At 37.5% G+C, this 19,809-nt stretch overlaps 1 protein-coding gene across 2 annotated transcripts in view; it reads right to left on the bottom strand.

Moving 5' to 3' along the window:
• Nucleotides 1-19,809, bottom strand: part of ssh2a (slingshot protein phosphatase 2a) — a 46,599-nt gene that overhangs the window by 15,775 nt on the left and 11,015 nt on the right. The window contains exons 1-2 of one of the 2 annotated variants that reach the window (XM_077208255.1): nucleotides 13,791-13,969; nucleotides 7,808-7,851 (exon numbers count right to left, since the gene is read on the bottom strand). In XM_077208255.1, coding sequence (XP_077064370.1) covers nucleotides 7,808-7,851; nucleotides 13,791-13,853 — 107 coding nt within the window. In that variant the 5' untranslated portion in view covers nucleotides 13,854-13,969. Of the gene's footprint in view, nucleotides 1-7,807; nucleotides 7,852-13,790; nucleotides 13,970-19,809 lie in introns of those variants that run through there. The other variant, XM_077208256.1, reaches the window with a different exon arrangement.

Here is a 19,809-nt window from a genome sequence, read left to right as displayed (position 1 = left end):
TTTGACGTAAGAGCTCAGTTTAGCTTCAGTTAGGTTTGTTATGAGATCCACCATCAGGTTTTCATAATCAATGTTGGCATCTTGCCAAAGCCAAAGCAATAAAAAGTCCAACTAAGTGGAGAGTCCAAAAACACCAAAAGCTACCATGTGTGGGAACCATTAAAATATTTCACCTCACTTTCTATCTCTACAAATTTACACTTGGTTACTTAATGAATCTTCGTGGACTGGATTGCTATCTGATGGGGTACGCACATCACATTTACACTTGGCCACACATCTGTAAAGCCTTCATTTATTTTTTTGATTTGAGATATTACTATAATTAAATAGTATATTCAAATGATAGATTTTTCTAAATTACAGTGTGGTGGCACGTTTAATTGTCATTTCACGAGTTCACAATTACATAGAGAAAAGGTTATGCATATTTGCCTTGCTGTCTGAGGGGAGGGCTCCAAGGGTCCCAAACCCAGAGTGTCACGCCCTCCCCCCCAGGTTGGGATGGGAATAGTTATAAATGAGGAGATGGGGCGGTGGAGTGATGCTAGAAAACTGTCATGGAACAGACGCAAGTCTGCTATATATAAACGTCTTATCTCGCTAATTGAGTTGATTAACTGAATGTGCTCCTCTCGTGTTAGTTAAAGGTGGGGTATGTGATTCTCTTTTTTGTAAATTTTTTCAAAATAACTTGAAATCCTATTCCTAACCCACTTACAGCCTTACAGAGTTAGAAGCACTGAAATGAAAATTAAGCAATTTAATCATCTGTGGAACGGGCAGGACTCGGAAAAACTCCAGCCAATCATTTCCAAGACCAGCTAGAATCATTGGACAGTAAGTTCGTCAATCAAACGGTCGTACCACATCCCCCTCCCCCCAGGGCGCCTGACCCCCTTCGTGGGCATAATCAAAGCTCGTGAGTGACGCATGCGCATCTCGTCATTACAATCTCTCACGCAGTTTTCGCTCGTGCATGATTGTGCGTCCATGTTCTTCAAATGGGTGGAGTCAGGGCCAGCGTTAGAGGAAAGAAGGTAGGACCATTTGAATTGTGTATTTTCAAAATCTGCCGGTCGTTTTCCAAATCACATACCCCACCTTTAAGTTAGTTATCTGAACATGCTCCTCCCAAACTTTGTTAAAAAAAACTAACTCACCTTAGTTTGAATTTGAGGTAAAAAAAAAAAATTGAAATAGGAACGTTTGTTCACGGGTTCGTGAGATTCACCCAACGTTCTTTTAAGACCTTCTTGAGAAATGTTGTAATCAAAGGCCTTGGTCAATTGAGGTGTGAGTGATAAACTTCTCAGAGAGTAGAGAGACAATATGGTTTTACACAGGTGATATACTCCGTATAGTTTATTTAGGCCATGGCCTGTCTTATGTAAGTGAACACATAAAACCCAACAATGCCTTTGTTGTCATACAAAGTGGAAAAGATACATGAATAGCAGGCCTTGAAACAAAAATCATATCATAAGAATCTCAACAGATATTTTAGGTTTGATTCTGAAGTCACTATATAGTTTGTTGGAGGATCATAGACATTCATAAGAACATCACTGTTATGTAAATCCAGGTGAATGACTTGGCCTGCCACCAATATTTACTGACAGTAAGGAACTAAATACATCATTGAATCACAAGTCAAAATTGATAAACGTTTACTTCCTGATTCATTAGAAGGGAATGTTTATTCTTTGGAACCGCATATTTGGCCCGTCACAGGGTTCAGTCTATTTTTTCTGTGTTCTTGTCAAATGCGATGACTTGACCCAGACCATTGGAAAAATCAAACTTGTTTAAAGAGGCACAACGCGACAAACACTGTAAATATTCACTGTCATATTATTTGATTCAAGGATATTTTTAATCTTTGGAGACTTAAAAGCAAGATAAGGTGTAAACTAAACACACCACTGCGATTTCAAAGAAGATGTTTCAATAAAAGCCTTAGACGACTTAACGTCATCAAGACATTTGCATGATGGCTTAAAAGAGGAACCTGGGATGTTTGACACAGAACAGTACCAGACAAGATGTCTGGGTTTGACAGATATACATCAGTCAGTGCAGAGAAAGACTTCAGATCAACAAAATCGGTCAGCTGGGAATCAATATTGAGATACTAGTCGATTGTTCACTTAAACCCATTAAGACTGCTTGTTTAGAGCTCGCTATTCTACATGTCTGAGTGAATTTTATGTAAACACTAAATCTAAGACAGAACTGGCACACACGTGAATGCATGACGTAGGTTCTACATGCTTAAGGTTGATGGGATCAACACACCCATCTCCTTGCGTGAAAATACATCACATTCCGCTTTGCAATGCATTTGTTCTTGTGACAGTGTAAGATCTGAAGCTTTATCACAAACATCTCCAGGCTGTTAACACAGTCAGGGTTGAGTAAGCTACTTTGTGTTTATATCAGAGTTTTCCAGTTTGACTCTTGGCTGGTAATTTGAGATGTTGCTGTTGTCATGTCGTGTTTACAAAATTATGAGTCCGTGTTGTGCAACGGCTGCCGTCTTGAATGCAATGTCCTGGAAAAGGTCACTAGTGCTTCCAAGATAATGGATGCTCCCTTGATTACCCCCATTCCATGACCGCAGTGTTCTTAAGAGCCAGCTGTTTCCTATACTTGGAGCTGGGAACGTGTCTTATACCAATTCTTTACTACACTATAAAAAAAGGGTCAGCCACATGGGAAATCCTGTGGGCGGTATGACCAAAATCTTATATTGCGGCATGAGTAATTTTATTACGGTAACAGGAAGTCACAATACAGTTGTTATTGCTGGAAATTCAACTCAGATTCTTAGATTCTTCACAAATGAAAAAATAAATAATCTAAAATATTATTTTTTTTATTTCAATGATATGATATATATGTATGTGTGTGTGTGTGTGTGTGTGTGTGTGTGTGTGTGTGTGTGTGTGTGTGTGTGTGTGTGTGTGTGTGTGTGTGTGTGTGTGTGTGTGTGTGTGTGTGTGTGTGTGTGTGTGTGTGTGTTTGTGTCTGTGTGTGTGTGTGTGTGTGTGTGTGTCTGTGTAGACACAAAGATCCGATTATAAAATGAAAAGTCTGGTATCAAGTCCAAAAACAGCTTCACATTGTGTAACACAATTAAAAAACAAAAGACAAAATGCTAAATGTCTTTACTGTAACTTTTGATTGATTGAATGCATTGAATAAAAGTGTTAATTTCTTTCCCAAAAAGAAATCTAAAACATTATTTGAATAGTAGTCTACCTCACCAGGACTTTTGTCTAACACTCATTATTATAAATGTACATCTCAAAGTAAAAACATGAATACATTTCAAATATCACTGGGTGAGATATATTCAAAGCTGCCATAAATAAATATAAGCCAATAAATGCACACCTGTGACTAGACATCTATTGAATTCAAAATGTGCAAAGTTTTAATGAGTTTGAGTTTTTCGAGAAACCAGAAGCAACATACAGTACAGTTCACAGACGCAAGTGGTTTGTCTCAATGTGTCAAAACTAAACTACTCCCATTATGTTGGAGATTATAGCCAATTGAGCTGCAGGTGACCCAAGTTCAAATCCTGGCTCTTGGTCCTATCCTGATCCCACATTCCTCTCACTTTCGCTGTTCTCTCTCCAACTGTACTATCTGAACAAAAATGGCAAAATAATTATATAGATCTGTTATATAAATAAATAATAATTAAATTGCTCCCATTTTAAACAAAGCTATCTACTACGAAAGCACTCGTTTACAATGATTTACACCACAGATATGCCATGTTATGGTGTAGCAGAAGCACCGGTTGACACATGATTACACCTGACCTTGTAAATAAACTAGGTAAATGAGAGAAACTCAGGCATGAATAAACTTGCTCTGCCCAGCCCTGTGACAAACGGTCAGCCAACCGATTTCATATACATGTACTCATAAACATTTTTTTTTAAGTGGTCCAGAAAAACCTGTTCGGCCACACTGCTGTGACACCTTAATATCTCTGAAATTTTCCTTATATGCTGGATCTATTTTTCTATTCTGTTTCCTGGTGCCTGTATCTCCTGCTTTCTCTCTCAACCACCCCCTTCTCCAGCCCCAAGACTAATTTGAGTTGCTGGAATGAGGCCAGTGCACAAAGCAAATGTATTGCAGGCCAGCTAAGACCGAATAGTTCCATAAAAAACACAATAACTGCACTGCAGGCCTGCTATGACTTAATAGTCCCATAAAAAGTAAAATAAATGCAAACACTAATGATGACAGTCCTGCTAATACATACAATTCAGACATACAGATTCTGAAATCTCTTTAGCAGCTACAACTTTTGTTGTAGTTCTTATGTATTTTAATACATTTGATTTGTTTTAACCATGCTTTTATTCATTAACCACATCCTTCTCTGACCACATTGGGATTTACAAGCACAGAGTCCATTTTTAAATTCCTCCAAGATACACACCACATGTTGTAGTGATTGTGAATCATTTTAGTTTCAAAAGTGATAACCATTTCTGAGATGTGAATTCTGAGTCATAGACAAAAGTCCACATTGTTGTTTTTGTTTAAAGAAACTAATACTTTTATTATACAACAATGCATTAAATTGATCAAAAGTTACAGTAAAGACATGTATTGTAGCAGCACAATTGTTTTCAACATTAAAACTAATAAGAGATCTTTCCTGAGCAACAAATCAGCAGAATGATTTCTTAAGGATCATGTCACACTAAGTATTGGCTGATGAATATTCAGCTTTGCCATCACATATCTTTTAAGATACAAAACAGTTGTTTTAAATTGGAATCATATTTACTGTATTTTTGATCAAATAAATGTGATCCTAGAGAGCATAAGATACTTTTTTAAAATTAGATATCTTACCAACGAACCCCAAACTTTTGAAAGGTAGTGAAGTGTACATGGCAGCAACACTGCTAAATTATAAAGCATTTATTTTTGTGTTCCAGAGTGTACTGGAGATTCCCTCCTCATCCCTTAAAATCGTACATTATCATGCACAGCAAGATATACTTAATTCAGGCCAAATGTTATGTCATCGAGGGTCAGGTTGTTGCACGGGGGTGCCAGTGGGAAAAGGCAAATGAAAACACACACAGAGCTCTCAGAGATTTGAGAATAACGCAAGGAAATGACATCATAGTCATCATAGGATTACCTAACATGCCGTGTAATTGAGGACATGTGTGGCACGGCATTGAAAGTGCCAAGTTTTGGGGTGCCTTTTAAGCTTGACCTGGGGGTTCTAGTTTTTGTCTTGGATACTACACAAACAAAAGTCTGATGTCATGTAAGACCCTCCCAGACGATTCCAACTAGTGGGGAGAAGCCAAACAGCGTTGCATAACTAAGACTGAATAGTTATCATGCACCAGGATACTTATGATTCAAATTAGACTGGAGTCTGAATCTTGTCCGGACCTTCTAATGAAAGCCTTACGCTGTCAATCATGTGCTGCAGTCCTCTCCAAGTTTGTACTTTAATGTCCTATAGGCAGGATCGGACAGAACCTGCAGATATACATTTAATATATATATATATATATATATATATATATACACACACACACAAAACCTTTAATATATTATTATTAATTTAATATTTTATTATATATATTTTAAATAATGTAATATATTCTGATGGATATGATTGATATGATTATTCATAATTGAATAACAAGTCTGGCATCAGTGCAAAAAACAGCTTCTCAGTATGTAATACCGGAGTAAAAGTCTAAACATGAATTAATTAAAAATATCTATGACTACATGAGCTATGTTAAAAATATTTATAAATACGAGTAGGGCTGGGTAAAAATATCGATTCATCAATGCATTGCAATTATTTGTTTCTCAATTCAATATCGATTCATCAAATCCTATGAATCGATTCAGCCAACCGGCCAGTGGCGGCGCTGTGGGCAACACTCTAGTGAGAGCGTTCAGCGTTGCTCAAGACGCGCTTTACCAAAACAGCAAGATGACGGACAGTAACGTTAGCTGCACTCCGTTCAAGCCTGCACCACCAACCAGGGACGTCGTTAGGCCTATTTTAGGGGGGCTGAAGCTACCCCAAAATGTTCCTAAGCCCCCCTAAATGATAATAAGAACTACAATAAGTCTCCGGGAATCTCCCGAAATCTAGAGCTCGCGAGCTCCAAACCGCGTAGCGCGCGAACGACAGAGAGGAAGAGTCCTGCGTGTGTGCAAATGTGCGCGCGTGTACCTCGCGAAGCGCATTTTTTTTATGAGTATGCACATTTTGTGTTTCTGTTTACATTTCTTTTATAACTTGAATATATAGGAAGAAAGAAATATACTTTCTATTACAGTTATATGCACTTTAGAGGTGTTAATAAAGCACCGTTTGTTACTGTTATGGTTTGTATTCAACACATGTAGGCTACAATATTGTACAGTACGTTCTGCTAAATAAACCATGACAGGAAACATGCTGGGGTCAATTTGTCCTTAAACATTGGTAATACTGCACACATTATTTAAAAATATACTCAGGTAGGCTACTTAATTACTTGTGTATTTACTAATTATTGAATCGTTATTGAAGCTAATAGATCAATATCGAATCGAAGCCTAAGGAATCGAATTGTGAAATTCCTAACAATACCCAGCCCTAAATATAAGCTGAATAATGCGCACCTATTACTAAAAGTCAGTTCAATTCTAAAGGCACAACTTTTTTGACATTTTCCCCATTTCTCAATCACTAATTTCGGCGGGAAATATAAGGAATTTTGTGGAGTGGAGTTAAATATAATAAAATGTAGAACTCAGAGTACTACATGTTTATTAGCTTATACAGGGGCGTAGCACAAGATCCCGGGCCCTATGTATAAGCAGTCCTGATGGGCCCCCATGTTCCAAATAAAATATATTCCAGACTTTTCAAGGGCCCTCTCTCCCCTTGGGGCCCTGGTAATCAGTACTGGTTTTACCCCCAGTCCGACGCCCCTGAGCTTATAGTATCATTATTCATCAGCATCGTCGCAAGTGGTAGGGAATGCGTAGACGTTTTTTGAATGATTCTGCAAAAAACAAATTGCGTGCCAGCCTATGTAATAGGTTCTCATGCGAAGTCTGATTTAGCACAAACCTCAACGGCGATGTTGTAAACAAGAGACGGATACAAAAGAAACAAGTGAAGTCTGATGTCACTTACATACGTGCGTACTCTAAAATACACAAATATTGCTGACCTCAGATACAGCAAACTGATAATCATGCAAATACTTTACTGGTCAAATACTGTAGTGTACTAAATTGCATAGTCACGTACATAAGGTAGTCAAAATTCAGGTCACCATCTTCCTGGTTTCACTCAAATAACAATTAACTAATTTCAAATTTTCAGTTCCTTTCTTAGACACAGATATTTATTGTTACATCATCTGAAATCACAGATCGGCTTCCACTCTGACTTAAGGTAAATTTTCTTTTGTTTTATCTGGCCGAAACAGGCAGATCAAACAATTCAGTTACCCATTCTGAACATGAACCAAACATTCATAAAAACTCAAACTCTGCCAGGGTTTGAATATCATATACAGTATAGTCATGTTCCGTTAGTCATGCACCGTTCAGAATACTCCCCCTGGTGGAGATACTGCATAAGATGGATCGAAACTAAAGTGAGTTTTTTCCTCAAAAACAAAATGATGGTCCAGTCAAGAGTGGCTATGGATATCTGAGACATAAATGTGGATTTTAGCATGCTAGCATGGATGAACAGATGAGGTTAAATGCAGGCCTGTGGACGTACCTTCTGGGCTGAGAGCGCCGGTCATCGTCAGTACTGCCTGCCTCCTATAGGAAGAGAATGAGAGAAAGAGAGATACAATGTTCAGACCTGGAGTACATTCAAGCAGATAACAGTGGTCCAGCATGAAATCCAACCCACTCAACGTACAGTAATTGTACTCCTACCTGTACCTCAATCTGCAACGATAGGCTGATAAAGTGTTAATTTTCCCCCATCAAACTTTAGCATTACTCAGCAAATGACGGGAAACTATAGAAATTACACATAAATTCTATTCCCCAGTGTTAGAAATATACTGCTTCTCCACTTTTTGAAAGATTTTGTATGCTTTTTCCTATGATAATAATAATTCTTAATTATTTTCAAGTTTGGCTAGAACAAACTGTGAACTGCTGCATGAAAAGACCAAGTTCCTATGATATGACTACTAGAAAAGAATGTAAATATTATAATAATAATAGTCATTAATATTCAATTAATATTCCTTTTCAGATCATACACCATCTACAAATTAAGAAGAAAGTCATATACACTACTGTTCAAAAGTTCAATCAGTAAGCTTTTATCATGTTTTTGAAAAAAAGTCTCTTATGCTCACCAATGCTGCATTTAGTTGAACAAATATTCAGTAAAAACAGGAATACTGTGAAATATAACAATTTAAAAACAGTTTTCTTTTTTAACATATTTTAAAATCTTTATAGTTAACATTCTTGGTGTGAGAGGGCCTATATTATATTATACTATAATCTGAATTATGTACTACCATATTTGTACTATTTTTTACTATGCAGTGTACACTGTGCAAAATATGAATTTATCGTGAGGCTTGACAATAAACAAACTAATTGAGGTTAATTAAATGTTATTTTTAAAACAGCACATTATTCATATAATTTTTGTAGTATACAGGATGTTTCCTAAACAATATCAACCACAATTTGAACATCATTTGATTATTTGATCAGACTGCCAAAAGTTTAATATATTTTAAAATGTAATTTATTCTTGTGATGCAAAGCTGAATTTCAGGATCATTACTCCAGTCTTCAGTGTCACATGATCACTGTGTTGACATGTTGATTTGCTACTCAAGTAACATTTCTTATTATTATAAAGGTTGAAAACAGTTGTGCTGCTTAATATTCTTGTGGAAACCATGATATATTTTCCCCCCAGTATTCTTTGATTAATAGAAAATTCAAAAGAACAGCATTTATTTGAAATATAAATCTTTAACATGATACGTGGCTTAACTGTCACTTTTGAACAACTTAATGCGTCCTTGTTTCATAAAAAAATTAATTTCTTTAAAAAAAAGATAGAAATATATATATATATATATATATATATATATAGATATATATATATATATATATATATATATATATATATATAGATATATATATATAGATATAGATATATAGATTACTGACCACAAACTTTTGAACAGTAGTGTAGATGACCTTAATTGTGAATACATTCAGGGCCATTATAAAGATAAGGATAGGCACCCAACACACGTCATTACCCAGCAAAATAGAGGGGGATGTTTATTCAAAACACCTTCTCCATCTGCAGTCTCATTAAGAAAGAGAATCTTTGGTCTACTAATGACACGTCAAGGCTGCTTATCAAGCGGCTCGCACGTCCCGGTCTTCCAGTGATTGATATCTTGCAAAACTAAACCGTTGATATCTTGCAAAACTAAACCGTCTCTGTCTGTCTGTCTGTCTGTCTGTCTGTCTGTCTGTCTGTCTGTCTGTCTGTCTGTCTGTCTGTCTGTCTCTCTCTCTCTCTCTCTCTCTCTCTCTCACCCACACACACACACACACACACACACACCACACACACACCACACACACACACCACACACACACCACACACACACCACACACACACACCACACACACACACCACACACACACCACACACACACCACACACACACCACACACACACACCACACACACACCACACACACACACACACACACACACACACACACACACACACACACACACACACAGTGTGTAGACATGTGATTACTGCAAAGCTTCAGGCTTCCTCTGCCTACAACGGCCTAGGCTATGTTTAATCCATGCTGCCTGTTTCAGTAATCCCAATCCCAGAGTACTTTCTCTCGGGGATCAGGCAGCCAACCCATGCTGCATATGGACGTCACAACCCAGTGCTTCTTAACAAAACTGTTAACGGTAAATAAGTAGTCGCCAGGCACAATTCAGACTACAATAACCATATGCTAAATGCAAAAATATGCTTCACCAGCAAACAACAGTGTGACATACGCTGCACTGCAGGGCTGAGCTAAGGTTTCTGTGTGAGTGTATTGTAGGCTAAGTATTGCTTTAGTAATATGAGAATGTACAACAATGTAACTCTTCACTTCCAATTTATTTCAATACATTTGAGAAAGTGGCCAATTTGCTTATCCAATACCAGCTCTCAGCAAGTAAAGTTTGCATGCGGACATGTATCACAACTGGCGTCAAGCATGGTGTACTAATAAGGCTTGCTGGGATAGGTTCACTGAGGACTTTGTCTGGAAAACCTTGAGGCATCTCACAAGATGACTCGCATGGATGCCTCAATGGGGTCACATGACGGGCAGCTGGTAATGGGGGGGGGCAACCAATGTTGAGCCCCATAAAATACACGGATAAAGTGACCCGGGATTTGACCCGGGTTCGTTTGATTTTGGTTAATTCACACTGCCAGTGATTTTCCGGAATCAGAGAGTGCGTTCACACACAACCTGTAAAAATCCCGTAAAGATACGTGACATCGATGTGACATGTAATGTCTCAGCAGCGTCTATAGTTTGCTTATGAGCTGCGATTTCTCTCTCGAGAAATCACGCTTGTGCATTTTATGATTCGATCATAAACTACCAATTTCCCGGGATCAACGCGCTGTGTGAAAGGGGCTTTGTAAAATAAGTTATCCCATCTTGACTTATTATTTGATCAGATTGCCAAAAGTTAAGACATTTTAAATATATATATATATATATATATATAGGCCTATTTTAAATGAAGCTTTTATTTATGAGATATTAACCAGATAATGACACTCACTGAATTGAATGTGCAACTTATAATAATTATGGTCAAGTAACATGAAAGTAGTACAAGCAAACTAATATTGTGTATAATATAATATAGTGTTCATTGCTGCATCTTATATTGTTTCAAATACAATATGAAGAAAATATATATAATGTGCAGTATATACTGCAAAGTAACCAGTTAAAAGAAAAACCCTCATACTCATTCCAATTGAAAATTAAAAGGATGGATTGGGTTACAGGAACAGATTTCACGGTTTAAATATTGGAATTTCCTAGTGAGAGTCTTACTTTCACTGAAAATTACTTCTTGTGGACCTTAAGACACGACAAATCATGACGTGAGCTTTACACTAACCCACTTTTCATGCACCATCACCCCCTTGTCATCAACAAATGTAAAAAAGTAACAAACAAAAGTAAAACTGTGTTGTCCAGATCTCAAAATAGTGGCTAGACATATATGTTCAGAATAGTATACAACTATACCACGCTTAATATTTCTGCAGTATACAATGTGAATACATATACACAAATAATTACAGCCATAGTTTTACCATCTCTTTCTTTGACACTTTATTTTGCATTTTTTATCACATTAACGAGAGAGTTGTCAACAAGCACAAGTAAAAGATGAGACAATCCATGGTCAGTCTGTGCAGTGTGCAACACAGGCAAACATTACAGATGTATGAGATATGCCTGCTGAACCACAAATCTTGTACTGATGGTAACAGTGAATTTGTGAGAAAACATTCAGAGAAACTGGGAAGTGGTGTGAACACAAAGGGCTGTGCTACTTTATCAAATTGCAACAGTTGTTGTGACATTTTCACTGCACTACTGTATCATGTCAAAGCTTCCACAAATTCGCAAAGATAACCAGTATTTGTGACACCTATCCACCAGCATTTAGAGCCGGTTCGGAGCCGGTGCCTAAACGCGAACCAGTTCTTTGTGTTTCGACAGCCAAAGAACCGGTTCTCGGCCAGGAAAACTGGTTCCAAAGCCAATAGTCTCCAATAGTATCCAGCTGCAGACCCGCAGCACCACCAGTTTCAGAACCCCAGCGCCAGAACCGGAAGTAAGGGGCGGAGCTTACGTTCTAACACCAGCGCCAGGACCGGAAGTGAGGGGCGGGGCTTACGTTCTAAACCGAGTAACGCCACCTAACGTTTTGGAGCGTAATTTGCTTAGACACGAAACGTCATTATTACACACGAAATGTCATACTTTATACCTATTATAATGATACATTAAGGTATAGTACAATAAGCATTTAAAACATTGATTTTTTGTAGTATAATTCTATATAGTTATCCGTTTTATTGTATTATGAGAGTTACTTCCTGATCGTGAAAATAATGCTTGAAACTTATGGTCATTTTATATAAAATATACTTTATTTCACAAGAACATGTGCAGCATGCATTTTTCTTTATGTAAAATAATGTCAAAAATCTAAAAAGAGAGAGAAAATCCGGCATTGTTTTAAAAGAAACCATAAAAATGTACCGTACTTCAAATAATAGCCGAGTCCCAAATAGACGATTGTCTCTTTACACGCCTGGTGTGGCTGCAGGTCTGGGTAAATATAAGTCCGGTCTCAAATAGAGGTCGGGTCTGTTTTTTAGTTTCAGGTTGTATTAAATCTTCTAAAACCCGTCAGATCGTCCGCTTTTTGGCGGAATAGAATGACTGCTGCGCATGACAGGGCGCTTAACGAGCAGAGAGAGAGAGAGAGCCCCGGCCGCGCGCGCGCAGTCTCACGTCTTCAAACAACACGAGCACTGTCTTGCTCTTTATTTGTCACATACCAGTTATAGTTCATACAACGAGCAGTGACTCACTGTGTAATAAAAACATACCCTAAATATTATTTAAAAGGTGCAACAATTTTTTATATTTTTAAATACTTGCAAAAATAACCATGCTTGTGTCATTGTAAATAATTCCGCCCCTCCCTCACTTCCGGTTCTGGCTCTGGGGTTCTGAAACTGGTGGTGCTGCAGGTCTGCAGCTGGATATATCTCTCCAAAGCGGCACCAACTCTTTGCTGGACTAGAACCATTCTTTTACCAGGTCATGCTTACGTCGGGGGCTGGGGGCGGGTTTAGATGTGTTCTAAACATATTTTCTGACTCCAATATAGGATCACAAAGCCAAGAGAAACATTTGCAGAAACACGATGTAGTCTGCGCAAGCGTTTCTATCTAAGACGTACTATGGCGACGTAGACAGTGACGTAACGACGTCGTTCGCTGGGCACTCTTCTAACTCAGTCAGTGGAAAAACAAACAGTTTCTGAGAAGGTTTGCAAGTTGAACCAACTCCGAACCAACTTTGAACCAGCACCACTTCCGAACCAGGAAAGGGGTGGAAAAGGGGTACTAGATATAGTTTTAACACAGTAAAATACAAATTTGTGCGTGTGTCCTTTAGCCATATTTCAGGTATAACTAAGACATTTCCTCCAAAAACAGAATTTATAGTATTGATCTGTCTATATATATTTATTGCAACAGAATGACAGGGTACTACAATAAAGATGATTAAGTCCAGATGTCACTGTACACGTAACTTCCTACAGATCAACAGCTAGCAACTAGCTCACAAAACTAAAGTAATAAAAAAAATCCACTTTGCTCCCTAATAGCTGGCCAAACTTAATGGAGTGTTGTTTTAGCGATTTTAAAATAACATTCAAAAATCAAACATGAAACTGCAAACGCTTGTACAGAACAAAGCGTGACCGGCTAGTTGCAAGTAATACTGATAAGCTCAGCTATTAGTTCTACGCATGCGCAGTGAACACCCGAACTGCCACTATAGCTCGGACATGGATGAAATCATTTAATAAGTAGATGAAAATAGGTGAAATAAATAAGAAACTCACCGACACGCATGGACTGGAGGTTGTACTAGGGGTTGGCGACCGTTGTACGATGACCAGCGCCATTCAGGTCCAGGAACACAAGATATAAAAGCAGGTAGCGGTGAAACTCACATCATTTGGTGCCGTCGCACATAGGAAGATGTGCAACGTCTTTGAGCTCGCTCAGTTCTGTTCGCTCTGCGCATGCGCGATGCGTTCCAGCTGTCAAACCACTAACAGTACTAAACAGTAACTTAATAAAGGGGTGAGGCGTCATACCGCTCGTGTTAGTAATCTGATCGCTCTCTAAATCCTTTAAATGATGCGTTGCCATGGAAATAACGTCATAGTTGAAAGTTTTGTGGATGCCAGCTGAATATAACTATTTGAAACAATGTTCTTCTCATTCTTTTATAATCTTTAAATTGGGAACAGGGAGTGTTGTGAAAATTGAGCAAGCTGTAGCATAATCGTCTAAACAAGCTTTAAAAGAAAAAAAAGATTTAATAAGAATGAAGCCTATAATGTCACGTAAATAAGCTTTATTTTGTTAGTTGAATTTATTTCCAATTTTCCAAGTTTTTAGGCAGAGCGCTTAATTTAATGTTTTTTTTTATTTTTATTTCTATTAAAATGTTTAAAATGAAATGTGGGGGAAAGTGGTGATGGTGGATGGCACAATACAAGCCTATATTTTTAATAACTAAGTATTTTGAATAAAATTTTTATACACATCATGTAGCTACAATCACACTATTTTTTTATTCTTTCAACGCACCGGTAGTATTTCTATACTTTACGGTATTTCTGAACTACTTTACAGAAGACAAATATGTGAAATATTAAATCAAAAGTTTGAGACATGCAGCTTAAATATATATGTTCCCTTAAACAATAATAAACTAAAATAACCTTAACTTGTCCATATTATTGATCAGCTGCTCTAAAATAGAATACCTTCACAATGAATGTGTGATCTCATTTCAGAGCTTCATTTAAACCCTTTGGACACTTATGTGATTACCTCCTTCAAGGCAACATTAAGGGAGCAGTGTTCAAGGTGACAGTAAACACTCCACACCTAGATGACTGACGCTAAGGTCATGTTTCAAAGGGAGCTGTAGTCTGTCCCTAACCATCCTCATTAAGACAGAGAACCTGTTCCCCACAGTCACAACAACCTGATGACAAACACCACAGAATTAAGAGGATGGCAGTTTGCTGTCACAGTCTTCTGGGCTCTGATTGAGCCTGACAATTTCACGAATAAAGAATAAAAATAAAACCGACTCTCGATACACAAAGACTTGACGTCCTAGCCATGCGTGACACGCTTCAACAATTTGTCCTCTTTCAAACTCTGATATGTCTCCCATTATGTTGTGTGGGTTGCAATATTTTATGTACAGCTGTGCTATTGCTCTGCTACTTCAACCTTCACACTCTGCTCTTACTGATGGGATGTAAAATCAATCAGTAAAGATTGGCCAATCTGTGAGTAAGCAGTGAGTAAGCAGTCAGACATAAAACAATGCAGCACAGAAAATTCACGAAAAACACTATCATGTAAAAGCCTGGGAGTTTTAAACAACATTCTGAACATGGCAGCATCCGTGAAACCCCTGGTTGAAATGAGTAAAGAATTCCACGGACAGATGGCAGCAGGTGGGAGTGCTCCCGTCACCGATGTGTCATGATGCATATACGGAGAGGGTGCTATAGGGCCTAAATAGAAGGCCCTTGATCATCAGTGCTGATTGTTTTATCTACAATTTTCTTTACTTTATTTAGAAAAACTAAACCAATTCAGCTGAGATTTGCACAGAATATTTTCATCTGGAGCGATATGTAAAAATTCATTAAATCCGTTAAAATATCTGTGTTACAGATTATTAAACCCACCCAATCTGAGCTCCATCCCCCATTTCATGCAGCAGAAGTAACATCAGTATGCTGGTGTTTTAGAGAACTTGTGGCAAAAGACCACAGCCAACAATCAATGCAGACTCATTCTGCCAGAGAAAACAAGCAGTCAGCCGGACACACAAAACATATTGATTAGAAATGAGACACCACATTAAGTTGTGACAGTGATTTATTTCTCTGAGTTATTACTTTCAGTGGTCGAATGTCTTATTGGTTGTTTAATGCATTCCTCATATTTTCTCAATACAGTTAAAATCCCATGCCATGAGTTTTTTTATTATTATTATTGTCAAACAGTAAAAGAACCACCACAACAAATAAGGAAATTAAGAAGCATTGTCTCCTACTTCATGATGTGTTTTATGCTCAAATGTTGTTTTGCAACATGGGCACATCTCACATTTTGTCTGTTATCACATGCGTGCCGCTGTCTGCATCTGTCAGTGACCATATCTCTGTCTCCCTGTGTGGATTAGCAGGGAGAGCAGGGAAAATAAGATTGAGATTAGGGAACACTGGCTATCAGGGTTTAAGAGAGACAGCAGCAGTCATGGCTTTTAATTAAAGTTAGACTTGGAGGGCTTGGCTCGGTGACAGTGAAAGGGGGGATGAGAGGGGTGGAGTAAGAGAAAATGCTCCTTGGGGATTCGCAAAAATTTGAATACTCCCCTTCAGACAACAAAAAATATATATTTAAAATGAGAGAATTAAATTTAAATGAAGCAGAACCACTGGAGTAGCATCAATAACCACCTCATTATTTTGTGATATCAGTCCTCCTAGTGTTAAATTCTGTTTAATCTCATTTGAGATGTCTCATATAACAGCAGCATTTCTGATGCAATGGAATATTAAACATCATATGTCAGGATACTTGCAGACTCTCATCTTTTCCACAGAGCGCTAGTCCTTCTAGTGGTGATCTATTGGAATTGCAGCCTGTGTAAAGTCCTGATAAGATTTCGAGTTGAGTGTAATTGAGTTTGTACTTAACGTAATAACGTCATAGTTGAACGTTTTGTGGATGCCAACTGAATATAACTATTTGAAACAAATTTCTTCTCATTCTTTTATAATTGTTAAATGGGGAACAGGGAGTGTTGTAAAAATTGAGCAAGCTGTAGCATAATCGTCTAAACAAGCATTAAAAAACAAAAAGATTAAATAAGAATGTTTTCAACTATTACGTTTAATAAAAACATTAAATCCAAGTGATAGACAATAACAAAAGTCTCTAATATAAATTGAGGAAAGTATAGAAAGCTCTAATTTAACATCTTTAGTGCATATGTCAGTCCCATTGTTTTCTGGCCAATGTATTTCCATAATTTTCTGTCTGGTCCTAAATATTGCACATATTTTTTTAATATACATAATTTTACAGAGATTGCCGGTTAGGATTTCCATTTGTCAGAATTTAGAGATTTACCATGATATTTATTTGTGTACAAAGCATCCAAAAAGACAAAAACATGCCCTGAGATTTGAATCCTGCTCAGTTGATATCAACAGAACACTTTAGGTATTTCCATGACATTCAACATGTTATTAAACTTCCATGAGTTTGGAAACTTGCTTGGAAGTCACTTTTAATAAACCACTATTTAAAGGGGTAGCCTAATACATTGTTTACATTCCCCCTATTGATGGTTTTACAGTTGTGGGTCCAACACAGAGATCCATAAAGTTTTTTTTTTTCTGTCAGCAGTCATGAAATTCTGTTAGAAGTCAGGGAGAGGTGTTCTTCACTCCTGTTTCTTCTCAAGCAGCGAGCTGTCGCGCCCGGGGGAGTGTAAACAACAGCCGCGAGGAAGACAATCACAACGATGATCATCAAACTCAATCCCACCGTCAGACCTGTGAAGGCATTTGCTCTTTTAATATTATACGTTTTCAGAACCATAGAGTGAATATAAGTTCTTAGAACGTTTATTCTAGTTAGAACGCAAAGCAAATGATAAGCGAGGAGTCACGAGAATGACAAACGACAAAAGATGTGCATGCCCACGTCTTTTTGTTTTATTGAGACAACAAAGCACGGTGTGTGTGCTTTTCTTTACCTATATGTTGTTGTCCAATGACATTCGTAAGTCGGTCCATGGTTTGTCAGGAAATTTCACGATCCAGTTCGATGGATCCAGGAAAACTCTTGTCCTGAACACGTAGACCCTGTTGGTCGTCACGTGATTGTTAAAGTTTAGCTCCAGTCCTGATTCGATTCAAATTGAGCAAAATTATAAAATTAGATTGCAAGCTGTGTAATTTGTAATTATTTGTTATGTATTTATTTTTGCTACTTTTCTATTTGTGATTATTTCTGTAAACGTCATCAGCAGAAGTGCAGCCCTAAAGATGCATTATGAATTCTGTAAATGAGTTTGATTGATTAGTCTGGCATAGAAAAACTCATCAGATCGCCTTGAATTTATTGTCCAGTTTATTTTTTTTTAAATCTATCCCCCCCCCCCTCTAGAGAGAGAGAGAGAGAGAGAGAGAGAGCGAGAGAGAGAGAGAGAGAGAGAGAGAGAGAGAGAGAGAGAGAGAGAGAGTGAGTGTGAGAGAGAGAGAGAGCATGTTTCAAGCAGCCAGAGAGGATGCTTTCAATTTTAACTTCAAGTTCATTTACTTGTAAATAAGAAGTGGTAGTTGCATAGGCTATCAATGGAGAGACAAAGCTCTCAGATTTCATCAAAAAGATCTTTATTTGTGTTCCGAAGATTAACGAAAGTCTTACGGGTTTGGAACAACATGAGGTTGAATAATTAATGACTAAAGAATTTTTATTTTTGGGTGAACTAACCCTTTAACATGAAAAGGTAATGGGTAACAACAGTAGGCCACTAATATTAAATGTACAGTATGTGTCTATCAAACAATTCTCTTTGCACTCTGCAATCTCCATGAGATGGCGCCACCTCCTAGATGATGACAGTGCAACAGTTGTGAAATGCTTAGACCTGAGGTAGTAATTGCAAACTAACTAAAGGTATGTTCTAAAGAAATCCCAAATTATAAAGATTTATAACTTTTTCACCATATTTTCCAATTTATCTAGATTGTTCAGTGATATTTTAACTAATCCGAGACAACCATATTTTTAACCTGAGTCCATCATCTCTCTCTACCACCCTTTCATTTAGACATATGTGTCTTTACTCTCAGCACCTCAGTCTATAAAGAAGGTGGATGGAAGTTAAAGTTCTGAGCTTTCTGAAAACAATTATAATACAGTGTATTGAGAATCGAGAGGGAAAGGAGGAGATGGAAGTGTGTGTGTATTTGTTGAGATAAGGAGGCATTCTTTGCGCACAAAATGAGTTCATTAGGCAGTGGGCTGCAATGAAGAAACCCAGTTGCTTTTGATAAAGGGGCTGCAACTGGGGAGGAATGAAAGGTTTCATTTCCTGTCTTGGCAAGGCAACATATCACCCAGATCAGTTAGTGGCAGGGCAAAGGCTGGGTGACAGACAGGAGAATAGAGGAAGAGGAGGAGAGAAATACCAGGATTCAAGGAGCTAATACAAACAGAGTGAAAAAAAATCTGACTTAGAAAATACACACAGTTCACAGATCAAAGATAGGTTTCTATAAAGGGAAATATTGCAAATGTTTATATAAACATGAAACATTAAAGACATGAAATCAAAATGGACAATTCTTATTTTTATGGAATATTGCAGGTTTTATAATATAAATGTATAACATAATCATTTTTGCAGGACAACCTGTCACTCATTTGACATCACATTCACAGCACTACATTTTATTTCTTGTCAAGAACTTCCGTTTCAGGCCGTACAAAAAAAGTCAACAAAAAGGCACATAACACATACATAGGAATGAGTTACAATCATTATTTAATGTGAAATGTGTGCTGTTTTTAATTTAAAAACAGTTTCAATATATTAATTTTCCACCCACTACATGCAATCTGATTTAGCTAATTAAACCTACATGTTGCTTTGAAATTCTCTGATTGTGTTTCTTGTTTGCTGTTTATTCATTGCACATTTGTAGCCTGTTTGGCACAGGCTATAACTGCCTGTGATGTTTATGAGGTATGATGTGATCTCACCATTAAATATTCCAAGGCAACTCTGGCTTTCATATTCTG

The sequence above is a fragment of the Siphateles boraxobius genome, unplaced genomic scaffold, assembly GCF_051911475.1.
Source record: "Siphateles boraxobius isolate OS27281-9 unplaced genomic scaffold, OSU_SipBor_1 6, whole genome shotgun sequence".
NCBI lineage: Eukaryota > Metazoa > Chordata > Actinopteri > Cypriniformes > Leuciscidae > Siphateles > Siphateles boraxobius.
This window is presented reverse-complemented; position numbering and strand designations above follow the sequence as displayed.